Source organism: Lycorma delicatula, chromosome 3 (genome assembly GCF_047948215.1).
Source record: "Lycorma delicatula isolate Av1 chromosome 3, ASM4794821v1, whole genome shotgun sequence".
Lineage (NCBI taxonomy): Eukaryota > Metazoa > Arthropoda > Insecta > Hemiptera > Fulgoridae > Lycorma > Lycorma delicatula.
In genome coordinates this window covers 12903901-12923172 of record NC_134457.1, presented here as the reverse complement: position 1 = coordinate 12923172, position 19272 = coordinate 12903901, and the positions used below count along the sequence as shown (strand labels likewise).

Sequence of the window (19272 nt, the reverse complement as noted above, 5' to 3'; positions counted from 1 at the left end):
AACTGTTTATTTAATTACAGAAATAAAAAAAAACAGTACTAACATAGCGCTTGATAACCTACAACAAACAACACTTGCAAGTAAATAACACAAAAATACTATCAATAATCTTTGTTTCTAATAACAGTTAAAATCACAGGAAGTAAACATAAAAATATTAAGCACAATATGCAGAATTTACGTAACATCAAATTCAAAACACAAATCACAACTGATCAACCATGAACAACAATAACCCACGTAATATTTACAATAACAAACATTAAAATCAGTGGTAAAAACATAATAGAATTAAACTGCTGTTTTCGACAAAGGTACTCAAAAATACCCATGTCTGAAAAAGTTAAAAATACTTCCAAAGAATTTTTTTTTAAGCTCCAGGACCACCATTATGCATTGCTTAAGAGGATGATAAAAATATATATTAATATATATTTTTTTTTAAATAGATATATTTATATTTTCAAATATATTTTAATATTTAAAAAAATTATTCTTATTATAATTACTTTGTTTGCAGCTGAGAGTTGGTCAAAAAACAGCAACAGATTGTGATTATGTCAACACATACAGATGTATTGACAAGCTCAAAATGACATCAGTTTTTTACACATTGAGTATCGCCTATGACATGTCTGATGTAATACAAGACATAATGTTGGAAATTTGGAGCCGGTTAAACAGATTTTAAGAAATTTCTGACACCTGTAGCCAGTCAAATAGTTAAAGTTATAGAGACTACACAGCATTTTGGAATCATAAAGGAATTTTTATGAACAGAATTGATTCACATTACCTAGAGCTAACAGATAAGATTAATAACTGCCTGAGTTCCCCAGCTGCTGAGTCTATCAAACGTTTGCTGTTCTTAGTTTGCAAACAGGTTGTTTCCAATATTACAGTCTGATAAATTTTATGATATGGAATGACAGCAATTGAAGTAATGAACACATTTTGGTAACCTTTATATACATATAAATGGACTTTACTCTCTTTCTAACCACCAAATTCAAAGTAAATTAAATAGCTTTTATGTTTTATAATTTCTTCAATCTTCTTTTAATTTTTTTGTCAATCAGTCATTATGTCTACCCCATTTGCAAAAAACAAATGTTGAGCAAATTATTTAACAATACAAATAAATACCAAATAAAATTAACACCTAAATTAAATCTAAACATAATAATAAATACTCGTACATTATCAGATGTTTTTCAATTACCTCAGTTTCCATATGTTGTGAATCCTCTTTAGTATCAATATAGCCTTCAGCCATTCCCCTACGACCTAATACTTCACTCAACTCTGCCGTAAATGCTGCAAAAATTTAAAACATAAGATTAAAATGAATTATTGAGATTTTATAAACACATTATTATATAAAATCAGTCGCACATGAATTTTTACACAAATCTTTTGAAGTAACTTAGAAAGTTACTTTCTTTTGAAGTATCCAAAGAAAGAAAATATCTCATGAACATACCAAATCTCACATCGACACAGTAAAAAAAAAAAAATATTTGTAATGTGACTTAACAGTTCAGAAAATTTCAATTTACTTAATTTTAATAGTAATTAGAGACAGAAATTTAAAATAATATAACATTTGATTGCTATTTAATAACACTGACTAAAATGTAAGTCAAAATTTTGCAACCAAGCACTTTAAATACATCCTCCAATGAGAAGATCAAATACCCTATGAGTTACTCAAAAATGCTCCCACTGTTTTATTGGATAAATTGTTGGATATCTATAATAAAATATATGAAACTGCTAACGTGCCTAAATGCTTTAAGATGCAAATAATATTCCCATTACATAAAAAAAGAGATCTATGTAAGGTAGAGAAGAACTGCAGTGGTATTTCTTTCAGAATTACTATCAGAAAAGTTATTTTTTAATATGTGTTTATATAGGTTTATCTCTGGACTGAACGACAAGGGATATTGTGGAAATGCCAGGCCATATTCAGAAGAGGTTATAGTAAAGTAGATAATATTCATAATTTAGTTAGTATCAATAAAAGCAAATACCACCAGAAGCATAAACTGCATGCTTTTTTATTGACTTATCTGCTACATTTGACATATTGGATCGATATGCAATTTTTTTATAAAATGTTTGAACTATGATTGTCATCTAAAATGGTTAAGCTCCTAAAGGAAATGTATAGCGGAACACAGGGGACAGTATAGAGTTATAATGGGTTAACGGAAAAATCTGAAACAATAACAGGTCTAAAACAAGGTTGTCCGTGAGCACTCTCCTATTTCTCTTTTTGTTAATGATCTGGAAACGGCTTTGGAAGGGGGAGTTCATATAGCAGCGCATTTTAATACAGTTGTTGGCTTATGCTGATGATATTGTCATGCTAGCTGAAGATCTAATTACGTTGTAGAGGATGATAAGTGGACTGCTACTGTACTGCCAAAAGTGGAATTTAAATCTTGGTAAAACAAAAATTATGATTTTTCAGAAAGGGGAAAACCAACAAAACATGAAAAGTGGTGATATGAAAAATAACAAATAGAAGTTGTAAACGGATACAAATATTTGGGTGTTAACACTTTCATCAAAATTATCTATGGAAATGCACTTTAAGGAAAAATTACAAGTATCAGAATCAGCCTTGAATACATTTAGCAATCTGCTGTATGATATCACGTAAGCGAAAAAATTGATTACTTTTAATGCAGTGTGTAGATCAATAATTTGTTAGCGTGCCCAAAGTTGAGAGTTTAGGATGTATGATAAAGTTGAGATTCTGCAGAGATTTTTTATTAAGACATGTTTAGTTTACCCTGGAATACTCCAGCTTATAGTTTGTATCTGGAAACTGGACTGAGTCTACCTTTTTGCAAACAATTAGATTCCATTTAAAATACTTACAATGTTATTTGAAGCTGCCAGAAACAAGGTATTCAAATGTTTTAGTACGGGATATTATAGGAAAAAGAATGTATTTTTACAATGAATGGAAAGGGCTTGTTCAAAAGTATAACTTACCACTCGATTACGCTTACCAGAATTTAAAGTGAATTCTGTTGTAGAAATGATTAAGCATAAAATGAAGTCAGATTAGATAGGTATTTTGAAGAATAGTTGCAGTCATCTTAATTTACAAAGAACTAGACTTAACGCTTAATTATGTATTCAATAATGAAAATTTTAATTTAATTAAATGGTTTTTAAAGCAAAAGCCAAATAGAGTTATCTGAACAAGTGACTCATTTTCAACTAACCGCTTTGTTCTATGTATAATACGCAAAGAGAGGAGGACACTCTGCATTTTTTCCTATTCTACGGTAGATAAGGCTGCAGTTTATTAACATAGAATTTTTGGAAATGGAGAATCTGAAGCAGTGTATTAATGGAAGTGGTTGGCCAATATTACGTAAATACTGTAAAAAGGCTTGGAATTATAGATTGTCTTCGATTCAGGAATTTCATTTTTAAAAATAAGATTTTGTTTTAGTTCTACAATCTCTATTATGTTTATAAACCAAAAGTATTGTCATTTGTCAAATATTTTAAGTTTGTAAATATTACTTCAATAAATTTTGTTATTATTATTACATCCTCCAATGGGGATCCAGATTATGGATCAGATAAATACATTTACAGACTACACAATAGCAAATAATATTTCAGTTAAGATCTAAGTCTGTTCCCTGTATGACCTTTTTGGATCTGTAGCAATTTGTTGAAACATATGCAAATATTTCAGTCAATCAATGTAAAATTAATGATTGATAATGTACCAAATCTTCTAATATATATATAACTACAAGTAACAACTATTTGTATTTTAAATAGTTACTTTTATCACATTATAGTAAATTTGCTTTTATAATAGTTTGATAAAAGTGCAATTAAGTTTCAAACAAATTGATCTAGCAAAGGCTTCACTTGTTATGCAGCCCTACATTGGCTCATACTACATGGAGGGATATACTGATACACAGAAAATTAGGAAAGTAATTCTGGTAAAAATTATGAAATAAACTATTCAATAATTATTATAATATCTTGCTTACGAATGGAAAGGAAATATTATCTATACAAAGGATTCCTGTAAACAATGAACAAGAACTCTCTAGGCTAAAGAACCATTATGAAAAGAATTACATGATTAAATTACAATTCATAAAAACCACGAATAAGTGAAAAAGTACTGAGTAAAATGATTTGCTAAATTTTGTGATTAATTTACATTTTTAAGTTTTTTATCATACATTAGACAGCAAATAGAAATTCAGGGAAATATTGAAAAACAATTATACCAAGGTAAAACAAAATTGGAAATTTAATCAAACTCATTATTTTTGGCATTTTTTTTTTTTAACTTTCACTTTTGGTTAGGAATGAACATATTTTGGCTAGGATTATACAATTTATTCAGAATAGAGGGATGGTCTACAAGTTAGAAAAACAAAAATTTTACTAATCCAACAATTTTAGTTCCAAGACCGGTTAATAGAAATAGCTGCACCAAAATTCTAAAAAAAAAAACAGGCTTCATGATCTTGAGTAAAAAATTTTAAATGTCAAAATATGATAAAATCTAGAAATTTTTTTTTTGTATTAATACTTTCGCTTCACTGTTCAGAACTATGCAACATTTTTCATCTTTGGAAGATGAGACGAGAGTTAGCATAGTGCACTTTAACAGCACTGCATACAGATGACATTCTAAATTCATCAGTAATGTCAGTCAATGTTCTACAGACTTTGTACACAACTGTATTACAACTATGCATCATATTATCATTTTATGTGTAATGACAAACTGCTGAAAAATAGCACTACTGCATCAAGTTTTGCATAAGCTCAGTAATGACCTATTTGAGATGATATTTAAGCTTCAATATACTCGTATATTTGGTGACAATAGTATGAATGTTACAAAAAAAAGAATTGTACAACTATTTCAAAAATGTCCCAAACTTTAAACAAACTAAAATATTGCTTTTTTACTGTATAGAATTAACAAATATGCTCCAGTAAATAAAATTATCCGTCTTCATGATGCTATTATCCACAAGTCAGACTTATGAAAGTAACACAACTTGAAACTCCATCATGATAACACTCTTGCCCACTCTGTGCAACTAGTCTGGACTCAATTCCTAAGAATTCACCAAACAATTTACTCCTTGGACATTGATCTCCGGTAATTATAAATTCTGAAAACTGCACCTAAACTGTTGTGATTTGAGAACCAAGAGAATATTATTAAAAAAAAAAACATCATGCATGCAGCTGACTTCATTTGGAATCAACAACTCCCAGAAAATTTTTGAACAATGTGTAAAGCACTAGGCTAAATATGTTGAATCAAAAAGCATACCTGTGAAAATGAACTATACGAGTTGTAATAAAATATGTAAGTTACTTTTGTTTTGTCATCTGTTTAGGTTGGATAGATTTTGAACAGATCTTGTGTAATATTTTAGGAAAGTAAAAATGGAACAAGAGGTAAAAATTAAAAAAACATGATTCCAAAAAAACATTGCTGATAAACATTACTCTTTAATATAGGATAATTAAACAGCACGTGGGTGACAATTTTGTACACAGTATAACTTTTTTCAAATTTATTTAAACATATTTACATAGTCTATGACACTCCTGATAACATAAGGATTCCAATGTGGGGCCATACATCTAAATCGGTTCACCTTTTACGCTGCTACATTGGAACAAATACACATACACATCCTAAATATATTACACTCTTTTTTGGACAATTGTACAATAATAAAGGTTTATTTCTGAGTATATCAGTTAATTTTTGTTCTGGTTTAACAGTTATCAGTTCCATTGTGAATTTGTATTATATTAGCAAAAACTTCATTTGAATTTTAAAAATTATGTCACCTCACATGCAGTCCCCACAGGAAGCCACTATTATCATTAAACAGGAATTTTTTATTTTACTTAATATTATTTTATTATAGTTAATTTAAATTTAATCCTAATATTTTTGTAACATTATTCATTCAATTGATTTGAATCATTCAGTTCAAACCTAGCTTAAGTTGCATATAGTACATTATTAAAATATACCAATATCTATTTAATTCTATTTCTTAGAAATGTTTAATAAAATAATAACCATTGTGTTATGCAAAACATCAACAGAAAATGTATAAAAATGAAATAATAATGTGTTACATTTACATAAAATGCAGGACAGTATTACAAATATTTTTTTGATATCTGTAATACTTTAGAATATCAAGTATTATATAATACTTTAGTAAATTCCTTTTAAATATCTTTAAAAAGAAACACAAGCAATTAAAACATTCACACATTTGTATTGTTATAGATTCTGAACACAAACATCAAGAATCATTGATCATGCCCTGAATATAGCAATCACTATAGACTATATATAATTAATTTAAAAAATTGCTAATATTATGTACTTAAGATCAGCAGAATGTTTAATCTGATACTGCTGTTAAATAACATAATATTCTCAGGCAAGAAATTGGTACTTACGTATTAACACCACCGCAGCTACAGCTTTATTTAAAAACAAAGTAGTCAATTGGATTTCAGTAGAAAATGGGCAGATATAGAGTTTAACATAGATTAAAAACAGTCTCTTTATTAATTTTAATAAATGGTTATTTATATTTACTTATTTTATAAATATAATTTAACCAAACTTAACCTACGCTCGCTAACCTTGACTAATTAACAGGAGTGTTTTGATTATTTAAATAATTGTAATAATTACTGAATTTATTAAATAAATACTCAAAAAATTACGGGGTTAATTAGTCAAGGTTAGCGAGCGTAGGTTAAGTTTGGTTAAATTATATTTATAAAATAAATAACAATTTATTAAAATTAATAAAGAGACTGTTCATTTTCCACCGAAATCCGATTGACTACTTTGTTTTTAAATAAAGCTGTAGCTGCGGTGGCGTTAATACGTAAGTACCAAGAAATTTTTGGATCAGTTCTAGTCACATACAAAAAGTCCTTTTATACTGTTTCACTTCAATATACCAAGTCTGCTAAAATGACACATACTTAACCCTAGAAGTGACTTTTCCATCTGTTGCAACATGAATTTATTAGATAATGAACATCATTAATCTCAGAAAAAGCAACTGATTGGTATATTTTGTAGCCATATTTGGGATTAGTATAAAAAAAAGAGATCTCACAACTTTATCTTAATTATTATTCAATATATTTTTATACTACTTAATAAATAATAGTAAAAAAAAGTACTCGTCTTTGGATTTGATAAAAATAAACTTCACAAAATTTCTAGAATATTTGGCAGAATTAATTTTTATACTGTGACTTCAAATAAAAATACATTTTAAATAAAACAATAAGTATTTATATTATTAATAAACAATATTTTCATTTTTCATATTTGAAGAAAAAAAATCTGATTCAAATTTTAGTATTATTTTTATACCATTTCAGAACTGGATAATCAACATGCTACACTGAACTTCATCTTAACTCAGTTATTTGATACATTTAAAATATAAATCAACTGATAGTTAACGACATATTACTAATATAAAAATTATACAGGCGCAATTTTATAGACAAGATTTATTTCATTTGAAGAAATTTAAGATTAAACATGTACAATGTATTTCCATTGATCATTTTTTACATTGAAGTTCACCTGAAGCCAACAGAACAACTTTACCTGAACAATATTATAATGACAACTATCCATTGACTACACTATCAAGGCAATTTTTTAGAAGTAATGAAAACTAAATGTAACATAAAATACAACCCTGCTTTACGCCAATGAATGTTTCAAACCGTCATGAGTAAAAATCGAAGAACTAGTTTCAATGAATATATTTCTTATAAAAACAATCATTTTAGATGATAAAACCAATGCATATAATTTGTAGAACATGGTGTATTGATCTGCCCAAACAAATGCTGTAGATTTTCAAAAAAGAAAGCAGAAACCTCTTTACTCTTAACTTTATTTTGATAATACTAGTTAACTTAAAACATTATCTACTGTGGAATAAGATCTTCTACAGCCAGCTAGAAATCCCTTCAATAAATTTTTGTTGTCTAGCCATGTCAGCAGAAAAATATCGGTACAGAAAGTTTAACTAACACAAGTACAGTAAAAATCTTTTAGATTGCATTACCAAACAATAGGCACTATATTTCTTGAATTCTTCTTTTTAGACAACCCTTTTATATATTGGAAATATAACTGAATTTTAAAAGAATCTGGTACTCTACCTGTTTCAAAAATTCTGTTGTTCATAACCAATAACATATTCAAGAATAATTTTGGGATATTCATCCATTCCAGAAATATCATCGACAGAAGCTTTATTTTCTTAAATGATATTTTAAAAAACTGCTTAATTGTAACTAGTAAAATGTATATCTTCCAATACATAAGGAAATTTAAGTAATCTGATACAAGGTACATCCATTGTATAGAATATCTTATTATCCAATAATAAGGCAATTTAAGACAATTTTTATTTGTATTAAAAAACCCTTGGAATTTGTAAATTTTTTAAATGATTCCTTCAATCTGATTACTGGAGTAATTTTTATAATAATCTGACAAGAACTATTTCTTTTTTAAAAAAACCCATTTTGTAGAAGTTGGTAGTCATGTTTTAAAACAAATAATATATTTTTCCCAGGATGTTTTTCTTTTTCTACCACACCTTTTTATAATTTCCATTACATTTCATATACTGGTTTCTTACATAAGGAAAATTCATCTTTCTGTAAATAAATTATATTTAATAGTTTGAGAACCATCAATTACATTTTTAAACATTCCATACCAAAAATAATTTTTGTTTGAGAATAATGAAATTAACTTTAGTAAACAATTTTGAAGATGTAGTACTACACACTACAACTGACTGGTTTTATCATACCAGTCAGTATCCTCATACCTACTAGTAGCTGTCTGGTCAAATTCTACAACTTACCCATATGCCTTCATGCTTTTATTCTATATGTTTCATCTTGAGCTTTCTGTATTAATATAGGAGGTAGCAATATGATTTTACTAAAACTTCCAGAAGATATACCTACGTGAAAACTAGTAGTTCATGAAAAATCCAAGAGGCTGTACTTCAAAATGACTGATAATAATATCTCAAGTAAGACTGCACACAAATCAATCACAACAGATTCTCTAGCCTCAGTAAACATATTTTCCAAATTAAACAACTCTTCATACTGTCATTACACAAAATTAAACCATAATTTTGAAAAACGGTTAAATTATTATCCCCATTACCATATAATTAATATCTTCTGATCTTCCATTTAAATTCTTTAAAAAATGTATACTACAAACTAAATTTTTTGGACCAACCTGTTTATTGACAGTTTGATTATTTTATCGTCTATAACCATAAATGTATTATTTATTTCACATTTAGTAACTATATTACACAATTTAAAAAAAAAATTGTCTTTAGCTTCTAAGATTTAGCTAAATGAAACTTAAAATACAATGATTAAAGTTCTTCGTCTGTAACTATTCTATAATAATACAATCCATAAATGTTTTAAGATTAAATGCACATAAAAAATATGTGCATAAAAAATATATAACATAGTAAAATTCATATTTCTAATATAAAAGTGTCTCAAATAACAAAAATATTTCATACTGCCTTAAAAATTCCCAAAATTCCAAATTATACATCTTGTTTATTATGCCAAGTATGTATTTATGTCATATTTATTATGTATTATAAGTCATAATACATCATCTTTTACACTACTTCTCTTTTTAGACATTAACTAAGCAGCCCAGTTGCCCGAGAAAGTTGAAACACAATTCTCCCATCCCTCTAAGTCTTTTTCTCAATGCTATCCTCCATATTCTCTACACAAGTATTTGGATTATATTCACAAGTCCCTCATATCAATTAAATCATCTGTATTAAGACCATTTTGGTTTAAAAATAGCCTTATTATAGATTGTAATAAGATGGTCTTACTACATTATGCTTCAACCAGTAAATTGATGACTAATATCTATCAATACTTGGTATTTCTTTTTTATTTCTTATCCAAGTCATGTAATCTACAAATTTTTCTTCTTTTTAACTTTATCCAATTTTAAAAAACTTGCATCTTTTATGTAAAGACACAAACAACACAATAATGGATGTTTATGGTTATCAATAGCTCCTAATCTTTAAATACTATATGGATCAGGATCACATAAATTAATGAAAATAATATAATTGCATAAATCAGTTACTTATTTTTTAACTCTGTAAAAGTTTCTTCAACACTTTCTTCAACTTCTTAATACTAAATTATTATAACTATGTATCTCACTTAAAAATTTCTTCTGTTTTGTCACAATGTCCCTAAATTTCAAAATCTCAATATTTCTGTTTTGTTCTTCCAAATGAACAGCAAGATTTAATTTTTTAATTTTATAAATTAAATTTTTTTTATTCTTCAGCTTTCAGATATGTCAGCCATAATAGGTTCTTTTCTATGTCTATTTATGTTGATAATAAATTAACATTTTATTAGTGTAAATTAACTGTATAAAAATAATATTTATTGTTAAAATATCTGAAAAATTGTACCTAATAAAATATAAATATAATTAAGTGTAAGGTAAAATTAGAAATAATTCATTCGTAAAGGCCATGATATTTATTCCATTAACTCAAACAGCTTCAAGGCAACATTCACTAAAGCAAACTAATCACATAATTGTCTTTAAAATTAAAATAAAGAATTAGATAAAATAATAAAGTAAAAAAAAAAAATTCTAACGTTTATAATAGCTGGAATTTATAAGATATAATATGTAAAACAAAATTATAAAAAATTCTGCATAGGAATGATAAATAGAAAAAAATTAAAAATCCCTTTCAGGAACATTTACAAGCATATAAATAATAAACAGAATTCTTATCACTGATACAAATAAGAAAAGTAAACACATTTTCATACGTAGAAAACATTAAAATAACAAAATAATAGAAAGAAATTTAAATCCCTTAATCTCATGGAAGTACATATAATAAAAATAGTAATAAAATGTAATTATTAATTAATTAATACATTTTTAAATTATTTAATTTATATTTAAAGTACAGATTTAAATTATGATAATGTCACAGGGAAATGATGAAAATGGAGATTTGATCAAATCCCTAAGGTAGATGATCAATTCACAGAAGATGTTTAAATTACAACTCTGTGGAGTGATTTTCCTAAAGAAAGTAAGTGATTTTATCAAATCCCTTAACTGTTTTAGTGAAAAGATGAAATAATATAATTAATTTTGTAAGAGTTAATTTTGTTTAAAGTTTAAAGTTAACTTTGGTTTAAGTTAAGTTTATTTAGTTTAAAGTTAATTTTGCAATTAACTATATAGAAAAAATTAATGATACAGAACTAATTAACGATATAGAAAAAAATCAAAATTAATTACAAAATTAACTTTAAATAAAACTAACTTAACTTAAAACTAAACTAAAGTTAAACTAAACTTTAAAATTTTACAAAATTAATTATATTATTTCATCTTTTCACTAAAACCACCCCACAGAGTTGTAATTTTAACATCTTCAATGAACTGATGATCTACCTTAGAGAGTTGATCAAATATCTGTTTTTATCATCTCCCTGCGACAATAACAAAAACAACAATTTCATTATCTGCGACAGATTGTAATAATAGCAGAACAGTTCACTTTTATCAGTGTCTGAGATGGTAAATATATATATATATATATATGTACAGTTTTAAATTAAATTACACAATAAAACATTCTTATAATGGAGATATCTCTACCTAAGTACTAAACATGGAAGAAAGAGAAAAGCAGTGAGTAAAAATATTAATTTTATAATGCATAACAGGTTTGTGAATATAGACTACTCATTAGACTTCTCTCTATATTGAACTACAGTAAAGGTAGACTTTTTTGTAAAGAAAATCAACAACAGCTGCAGGTTCAGATAAAAGAAACTGTTGACAATACAGATGTAGAATAGACATAGTCTACACAATTTGATGAATAGTAAAATATATAGTAATGGCTCCCATGGTTGTGTAACCCATCATATGATTTTTCATTATCTCCAAAATGAAATTTACTTGAGATTACATGAGATAATGAGATTTACATGAGTCTCCATCCAAGTAAATCTCTTACAAAAATTTAGAAATTTAAAAAATATATTAATAATTATTGAAGTAGAATTTAAAATACGGCAAACAAAGATAAAAAAATTCTGAAGAGTAAAATTTTAAATTGTACATTAAAGTAAATGGAATAAATGTTAATGATTTAAAAACATGTAATTTTTAATGTAAAATAAATTTGTAATTATTATATTAAAAAATAAAAATGTTTGCAATGACAAACCAAACTAAATTGTATTATGAAGCATTTTTAAAAAGTTACTTTAAAACATTTCCAGTAGTAGTCTTTCCAACTGTACTCAGTGATTGGTTGTTCTTTTTCTCATGCTGACATCAGCCGATGTTATTGCTAGCAGTTTTTTAAAATTAGGCAGACACTATTTAGAAATTTATTGAAAAGTTTATGGAATTTTAACTGTTTTATTGATTTCATACATTGTTGTTATGCGTTTCTGAATGTTTATATATTATAAAGTTGAAGTTGTGTGGTTGTTTTTTTCTGTATGTAAAGAATACCAAGTGTTGTTGGATTTTCATGTACAAGGTGGTTGATAAATGTTTACATTGAGTAAACACTCAAAAACCAATCTACAAGAAGTTTCTTATAATCTAAAACTAGATGGTGTTTTATATCAATATTAGTTTCTTAGCGTAGACCGATGATGCCTGTTTAACAATCAAAATTGCTAACTAGTTAGATTATAACAGTTTTTGCAAACAGTATTTTTGAATGTATTCTAATTTTGAAATCAAATTGTATACAGCAAAAATTCATTGTTTGTGAAGCTAATATTTATTAAAGTCTACTCTTAAAAAAAATTAAACGTATTCGTATGTTTTATTCATTGTTTACAATACAGCCTCTTCAAGTCTAAGCATTTGTTATAGATTATATTCAAATGTAACATGTAAAAACACTATCTTCATTTGTGTTTATATCTTTAATTACATATCATAATAAGTATAACATAATATGAGTATATCATAATTATGATAACATATCATAATAAGTAAACAATAATAATAATAATAAAACAAATTTAAAATAAATTTGCAACAAGAACTAATCTTTAACATGATGTTAATTATTCTGTTAAGATAAAATACTTATCCTCTAATGAACTTTTTAGACTCAGTTACTCTGTATGGATTTTAACAAAACCTTTAAACAACATAATAAAAAAGAAACATACAATAAGTAGTAATTTTGGAACATAGTTTTTGGAATTTACAATTCCTCCTTCTGTTTCAGGAAACAATTTTTTTAATGATTTACACATTCAGGGTTCAGTTCAGCAAATATTTAATCTAAAAAACTAAAATAAAAAAAGAAAATTAACACCATGTAAGGATGTACTATATACGTATAAATATACAAGAGCTCACTCATATCTACATTCTGAAAAGTGTGTATTTTTAATTATTTATTTCTATTTAGAATTATTTAACTTAAAATTTTTACTAATGATTACCTTGTTTTTTCTTTGTAGAAATAACTGTTTTGCTATACATAGACATCTTGAACTATTTCCGAGATCTAAAAAGAAAAATAAATGTTAGATATATTTACTTACATATTTTTAAATTAAAAAAAAAGATTAGCTACTTAAACAAAAAATTATATGTCATTGATGTAGCATATCATTTACAACTAAATGATATGCTACATCCATACAAAATTTAATCTAAGTTCACTTAGATTAAATTTAGTAGTGTAAGTTAAATGGATTAGTGTTGCAATTGATTTAATATAAACAAACATGCATGCGCATGCACACACACAATATATATATATATATATATAACTTCTGTACCTATAAAGCAACTTGTCCTAGACTGACTGATTCATCAACGCCCAGCAATAACTTCTAAAGATAGATTGATGAAAATTTGTAAACATATTCATATTATGATGCAAGTACACACTAAGAAAGGATTTTTTTTTTAATTCTGAGTTTAAAGGGTTAAAGTGGAGTAACAATGAAATTTATTATTTTTTTTTTTAATTTCTCTAACAAATGAAAATACAAACTTGAATTTTGGTGTGTTTAATTTTCATGTAAATATTTAAAAACAAATTTCTATATTTTTTTCTAAATTCGAACATGATAGGGGTGAAGAAAGATAAAAAACATATGTTGAACAATGATTGCAAATTTTTCCCATTTTCGACTATACTAAATGAGATATTCACTAAACTGGTGCTTGCAGATATTCTTCAGATAAATATCTAAAAACCATTTTTGAGTTTTTTAAACTCAATTTTTTAAGGGATGTAAAACACAGCAGTTCAACCAATACAGTCACTGTTACTCTATGAGTAACACAACTGGCTACACCTGCTTCAAGTTACTTGACTAAAAAACATAAAATAAAAGTAATTAAAAAAATTTTAAAAATGAGAAACTAAGTACGGTCACCTCCTAGTGGTGTTTGTCGGGTAATGCAAAAAACCGGGCCAAATATATTTTTACCAGTACTTCATACAGGTAATCAGTAATAACCAATATTTTTAAGATGCAGGGCAACTGTTTTGAAACCCACATTCTTAGATGACTCTAAGTTTTGAGTTCTGTACAGGCCAAACTGTTATTCTGAAGAAATTACAATACACTGATAGTTTTAATAAGAGAACAGAATTAATTTTTATTTATCATTATATTCTCACAAGCATGAGTTTAATGAACAAGAGGGTCCTGTAGGCAGAGCCCCCTGGCCAAATGGTCAGGGTAAGTGAAGCCCTGACTAGCTAAACATACCCTGACCGTGAGGGCAAACACAAGTAACCATATAGTGCAGGTGAAGCCAAGATGGGATGCTAGTCTAGCTATATATATAAAACAACAAGTCAAGAGTGATTCATAATCAATGCCCAACAAAAACTACTACAAATAAATTGATGAAAATTTATATGCATGTTCTTATGGTGTACGTATACTCTAAGAAAGAATTTTTTTTAAATTCCAAATTTAAAAGGTTAAAGTGCAGTAACAATGAAATTTAGTATTTTTCTAATATCTCGGTAACAAATAAAAATATTAACTTGATTTTTGGTGTGTGAAATCTTTATATGAATACCTAAAAAACAATTTGTAGAGTTTGTGAAATTTGACCTTGAAAGGGGTGAAGAAAGGTAAAAGGTATTTTGAACAATGATTGTAATTTTTTCCCCCACTTTCAACTGTACTATATATGATATCCAGTAGATATGAGCTTGAAAATACTCTTCAGACAAATATCTAAAAACAATATTTGGGGTTTTTATTTTGATTTTTTAAGGGATGTGATGGTATACAGTGCGACAGCTCAACAAACACAGCCGCTGTTACTATTATTGTATGTGCGACAGAAATGACTGTCTTCTGTTTCTTACCTAAAAAACATAAAATAAATAAAAAATGGCCGCAACGAGAAATGCAAGTAACCATATAGAGTGGGCGAAGTCACGATGGGATGCTATATATATACATACACGCACGCACGCACGCGCTCGCACACACACACACACACACACACACACACACACACACACACATATATATATATATATATATATATATATATATATATATATATATATATATATATATATATATATATATATACACAGAAACATAATTATTTCAATAATTCTGCTACTACAGTAACATAAAGAAACACAAGACTCAAGAAGATATATTCACAAGAAGATATTAAACACAAGACTTAACTATGGTTTTTTAATTCATACACAGCACTTTTCTAATAAACCAATTCTTCATTTTGGTTACACAAATTTATGCTTCTGTTACAGTTTTTCATAAAATAATCAAACCGTTTAAAAAAATTCTTTCCACAAATTTATTTAGAATACAATTAAATAAATTTCTTTTACAGAAACAATATTACTCTGTCGATCAATTTTCAAATAATAATAATAATAATAATAATACTTAAACAATTTAAAAAAATAACATGAATTTCATTGACTTCATTCAATGTGTAAATAAGTACTCAAATAATTTTCATTAACACTTTCTAAGAAGTAAATTATTTTGTGGTTACACTGTATTTTATTAGTACCTTCATATATTTACCTTAACATTATTTTACTGTTAAGTAATCAATGTAGACTAATAGAGTTTTTTTTTAATTTTATAATAATAATAATTAATTATAACATTTGTGATGTTGATCTGATCAAGATTTTATTACAGTTTCCCTTGATTCATCCAGGTAAATTAAAATTTTTTATTTGTAGACTAGTATATCTTAACATTCCTGACATATAATGTATTATTAGGTAACGAGCAGAATAGAAGATTCATTTATTTATGCCTAAACACTGAATAATCAGTGATATGCAGATATAGACATAAAAATATGGTCTTAAGACTGACTATGAAATAATATAATTCTTTACTAAAAGTAGTCACTTATGCAATATTAATTTAAAATTTCTAAATTCATACAAATCCCAGTCATTTTATGATAAATTTTGGTGACTGCTTAATGACTTTTTAGAATTTATACAAGTTTTGTTTTGAAATTAAAAACTACACTAATTTATATGCAAGATAATTTTGATGGGTAAAAAGCTTGTAAATTAATTATAATTTTTAATAATATTGCAATAATCTAATAACCTTTCAAGTGTATTGTAGGTGTCATATTAGTATTAATAATAACGACTAAATGCGTTTCGAAATTCCATATGTTTAATACATTGAGTAAAGCACAAGCGAGCCATTAGTTACATCTAAATAAAGTAAAAGATAAATGTATAAATCAAATGAAAATTATTTGTAATGAACATTTCCTTCTTTAAATAAATTAATTCATGACAAATATAAAGTAAGACTATAACACAATATAGCAATAACCTTTGCTGTATTAGCAGCAGGAAAAACATAGCATTACAAAGTAATCATTAAGAACATCGTTATTATAATACAATTTATAAAAGTAAAGAGAAAAAATTGAGTGTTAATATAAGTGCAGATATTGTGAGTGAATTGCATAAGAGTATTTTGTCATCTGAAATGAACATACAAACATTTTGTAGAACATTAGAATTGATTAATTAACATGTTTTCTGAATTTGATGTAAACATATGATTGCACTGTATGTAAAATTTACTATTACAGTAAATAGTGTAAAACAAATAGTGAATCTCTTCAGTAATTATTCTTTTTGACAGTTGAAAATGATGACTACAATTACACTATTTTTATTTTCATATTTTAATAAAAAGTATTGAATTAGTGAATATTTATAGGTGGAATTAAATAAATAAATGTTTTATTCTCATTTATACATATTTATACATTATAATATAGCTCATCAATAAAAGGAACTACTTTAATTTCTGGCCAAACGGTTCCAGAGAAACCACGGTAAAACCTTTGTTAAATAGCATTACAGAACACACAATTAATTATAAAAATACAATAGATTGAAATCTGTATTAATGTATTAGAACAATAACTAAAGACATGAAATATTAGTAAAGTATGTATCTGAAAATAGTAAATAATTAAAATTAGTTTAAATAATTATGATTTAGAATTAATAAATAGGTATTAATGGAAACTATTTGAGCACCTATCTAACATTCAGAAAATTCAAGTTTTATTAGGTTTTAAATTCTTATTTATATTTTGTTAGTTATCATTTATCATTCTTAATACCCTTATATGCACTACATTTATTCTTTAACCTTAGCTATAAATTCTCTTGGCAAGATTATTATTTAATTAAATCAGTTTTTGATCATTCACATTATATTGTTATCCATATCTGTGATATTAAGACATCTTCTTTTTTGTATTGTTCATTATTACTTTTCTGGCTACTTATAAGTATACCAACTATAAAATAATAATGAGGTCAAATTTTGCATATCAAGGTTTTGCAGATGTTTTATGATTTCCCTCTAACCAAAAAAACACAATTATAGCACAGAAAAATCCTGGATATTTGTAAATATATACATATGTTTGCCTGTGTTTTTTTCACGATATTTCTGACTGGATGGGTCGATTTGAATAATTTAATACAATAATTTATATAAATGGGACATAGTTGCCACTCAATTTTAGTTACAATTGATTAAGGGGGCAGCGAAATAACAGATTTTATGAACCAATCTCAAAAGTTTATACAATGGTTGGGTAAGTTTTTTCACAGAATTTAATGCCTCTTAAGTTACTAAAATACTTTCTGATGGTATTTGGTCTTATTCAAACCCCCATAAAGAGTTGAGGGCAAAAAACCCTTTTTTGCTTTGTTTTTTTGTTGTTCCTGAAATCAAAGTAACTCAAAAGTTCTTGTATTAAATAGATGATTCCAATATATTAATGACACTTTGGTTATGTATTTCGGCGAATTCATTCAAAGTGATGGATAATGAAGTGTAATTTTTTTACATGACTGCCCAAAAAGAAGTGTAATGTATTTAGGGTGTACTGTTTGTTCCAATGTAGCAGGATTAATGAACTGTGAGCCTCTATCACTGTGTGAGCTGGATTTGAACTGAATGATTTGAATCAATCGAATGAATAATATTACAAAAATAATAGGATTAAATTTATGTTAAGTAAAATAAAATAATATTAAATAAATTAAAAATTTTCTGTTTAATAATAATGGGGGTTTCCCATGGGGACTGCATATAAGGCTAGAGCGGTGAGGTAATGCAAGCACTTTGTGCAAGGCTGTTCTAGCCTTGATTGTTCTAATGATTGTTCTAATCATTACCATCAGCTGGTAATAAACAGAGTATCCCTTGGCTGCTGTTTTCGGAGGTGCAATGGGGTGCTCCTATAATATCTCTGCAAACAATTGTTCAATTTTCAAAATTCAGATGGGGTATTTGCTAGTATAAAACAAAATCATGATGTTACCAAACTATAACAAAAATTAACCGATTTACGCAGAAATGGGCCTTATTTAGCATTGGATAGCATATGAATGTACTGTTTACAAAGTTACATCTATTACCACAGATTAATGTGAAAGGAGTATTTAATTAAATAAAATAATGCGTGACTGATCAACATTCAAACACTTTAAATTTGTTTAAATATATTTTTCATGTTGTAGAAAT

General features: G+C 26.6%; 1 protein-coding gene across 1 annotated transcript in view; it reads right to left on the bottom strand.

Moving 5' to 3' along the window:
- Obsc (Obscurin) overlaps window positions 1-19272 on the bottom strand; it is a 613188-nt gene that overhangs the window by 532301 nt on the left and 61615 nt on the right. Inside the window, exons 2-3 of the mRNA XM_075359431.1 lie at window positions 13657-13721; window positions 1223-1317 (exon numbers count right to left, since the gene is read on the bottom strand). Of these exons, the coding sequence (XP_075215546.1) occupies window positions 1223-1317; window positions 13657-13702 (141 nt within the window). The 5' untranslated portion in view covers window positions 13703-13721. The remainder of the gene's footprint in view (window positions 1-1222; window positions 1318-13656; window positions 13722-19272) is intronic.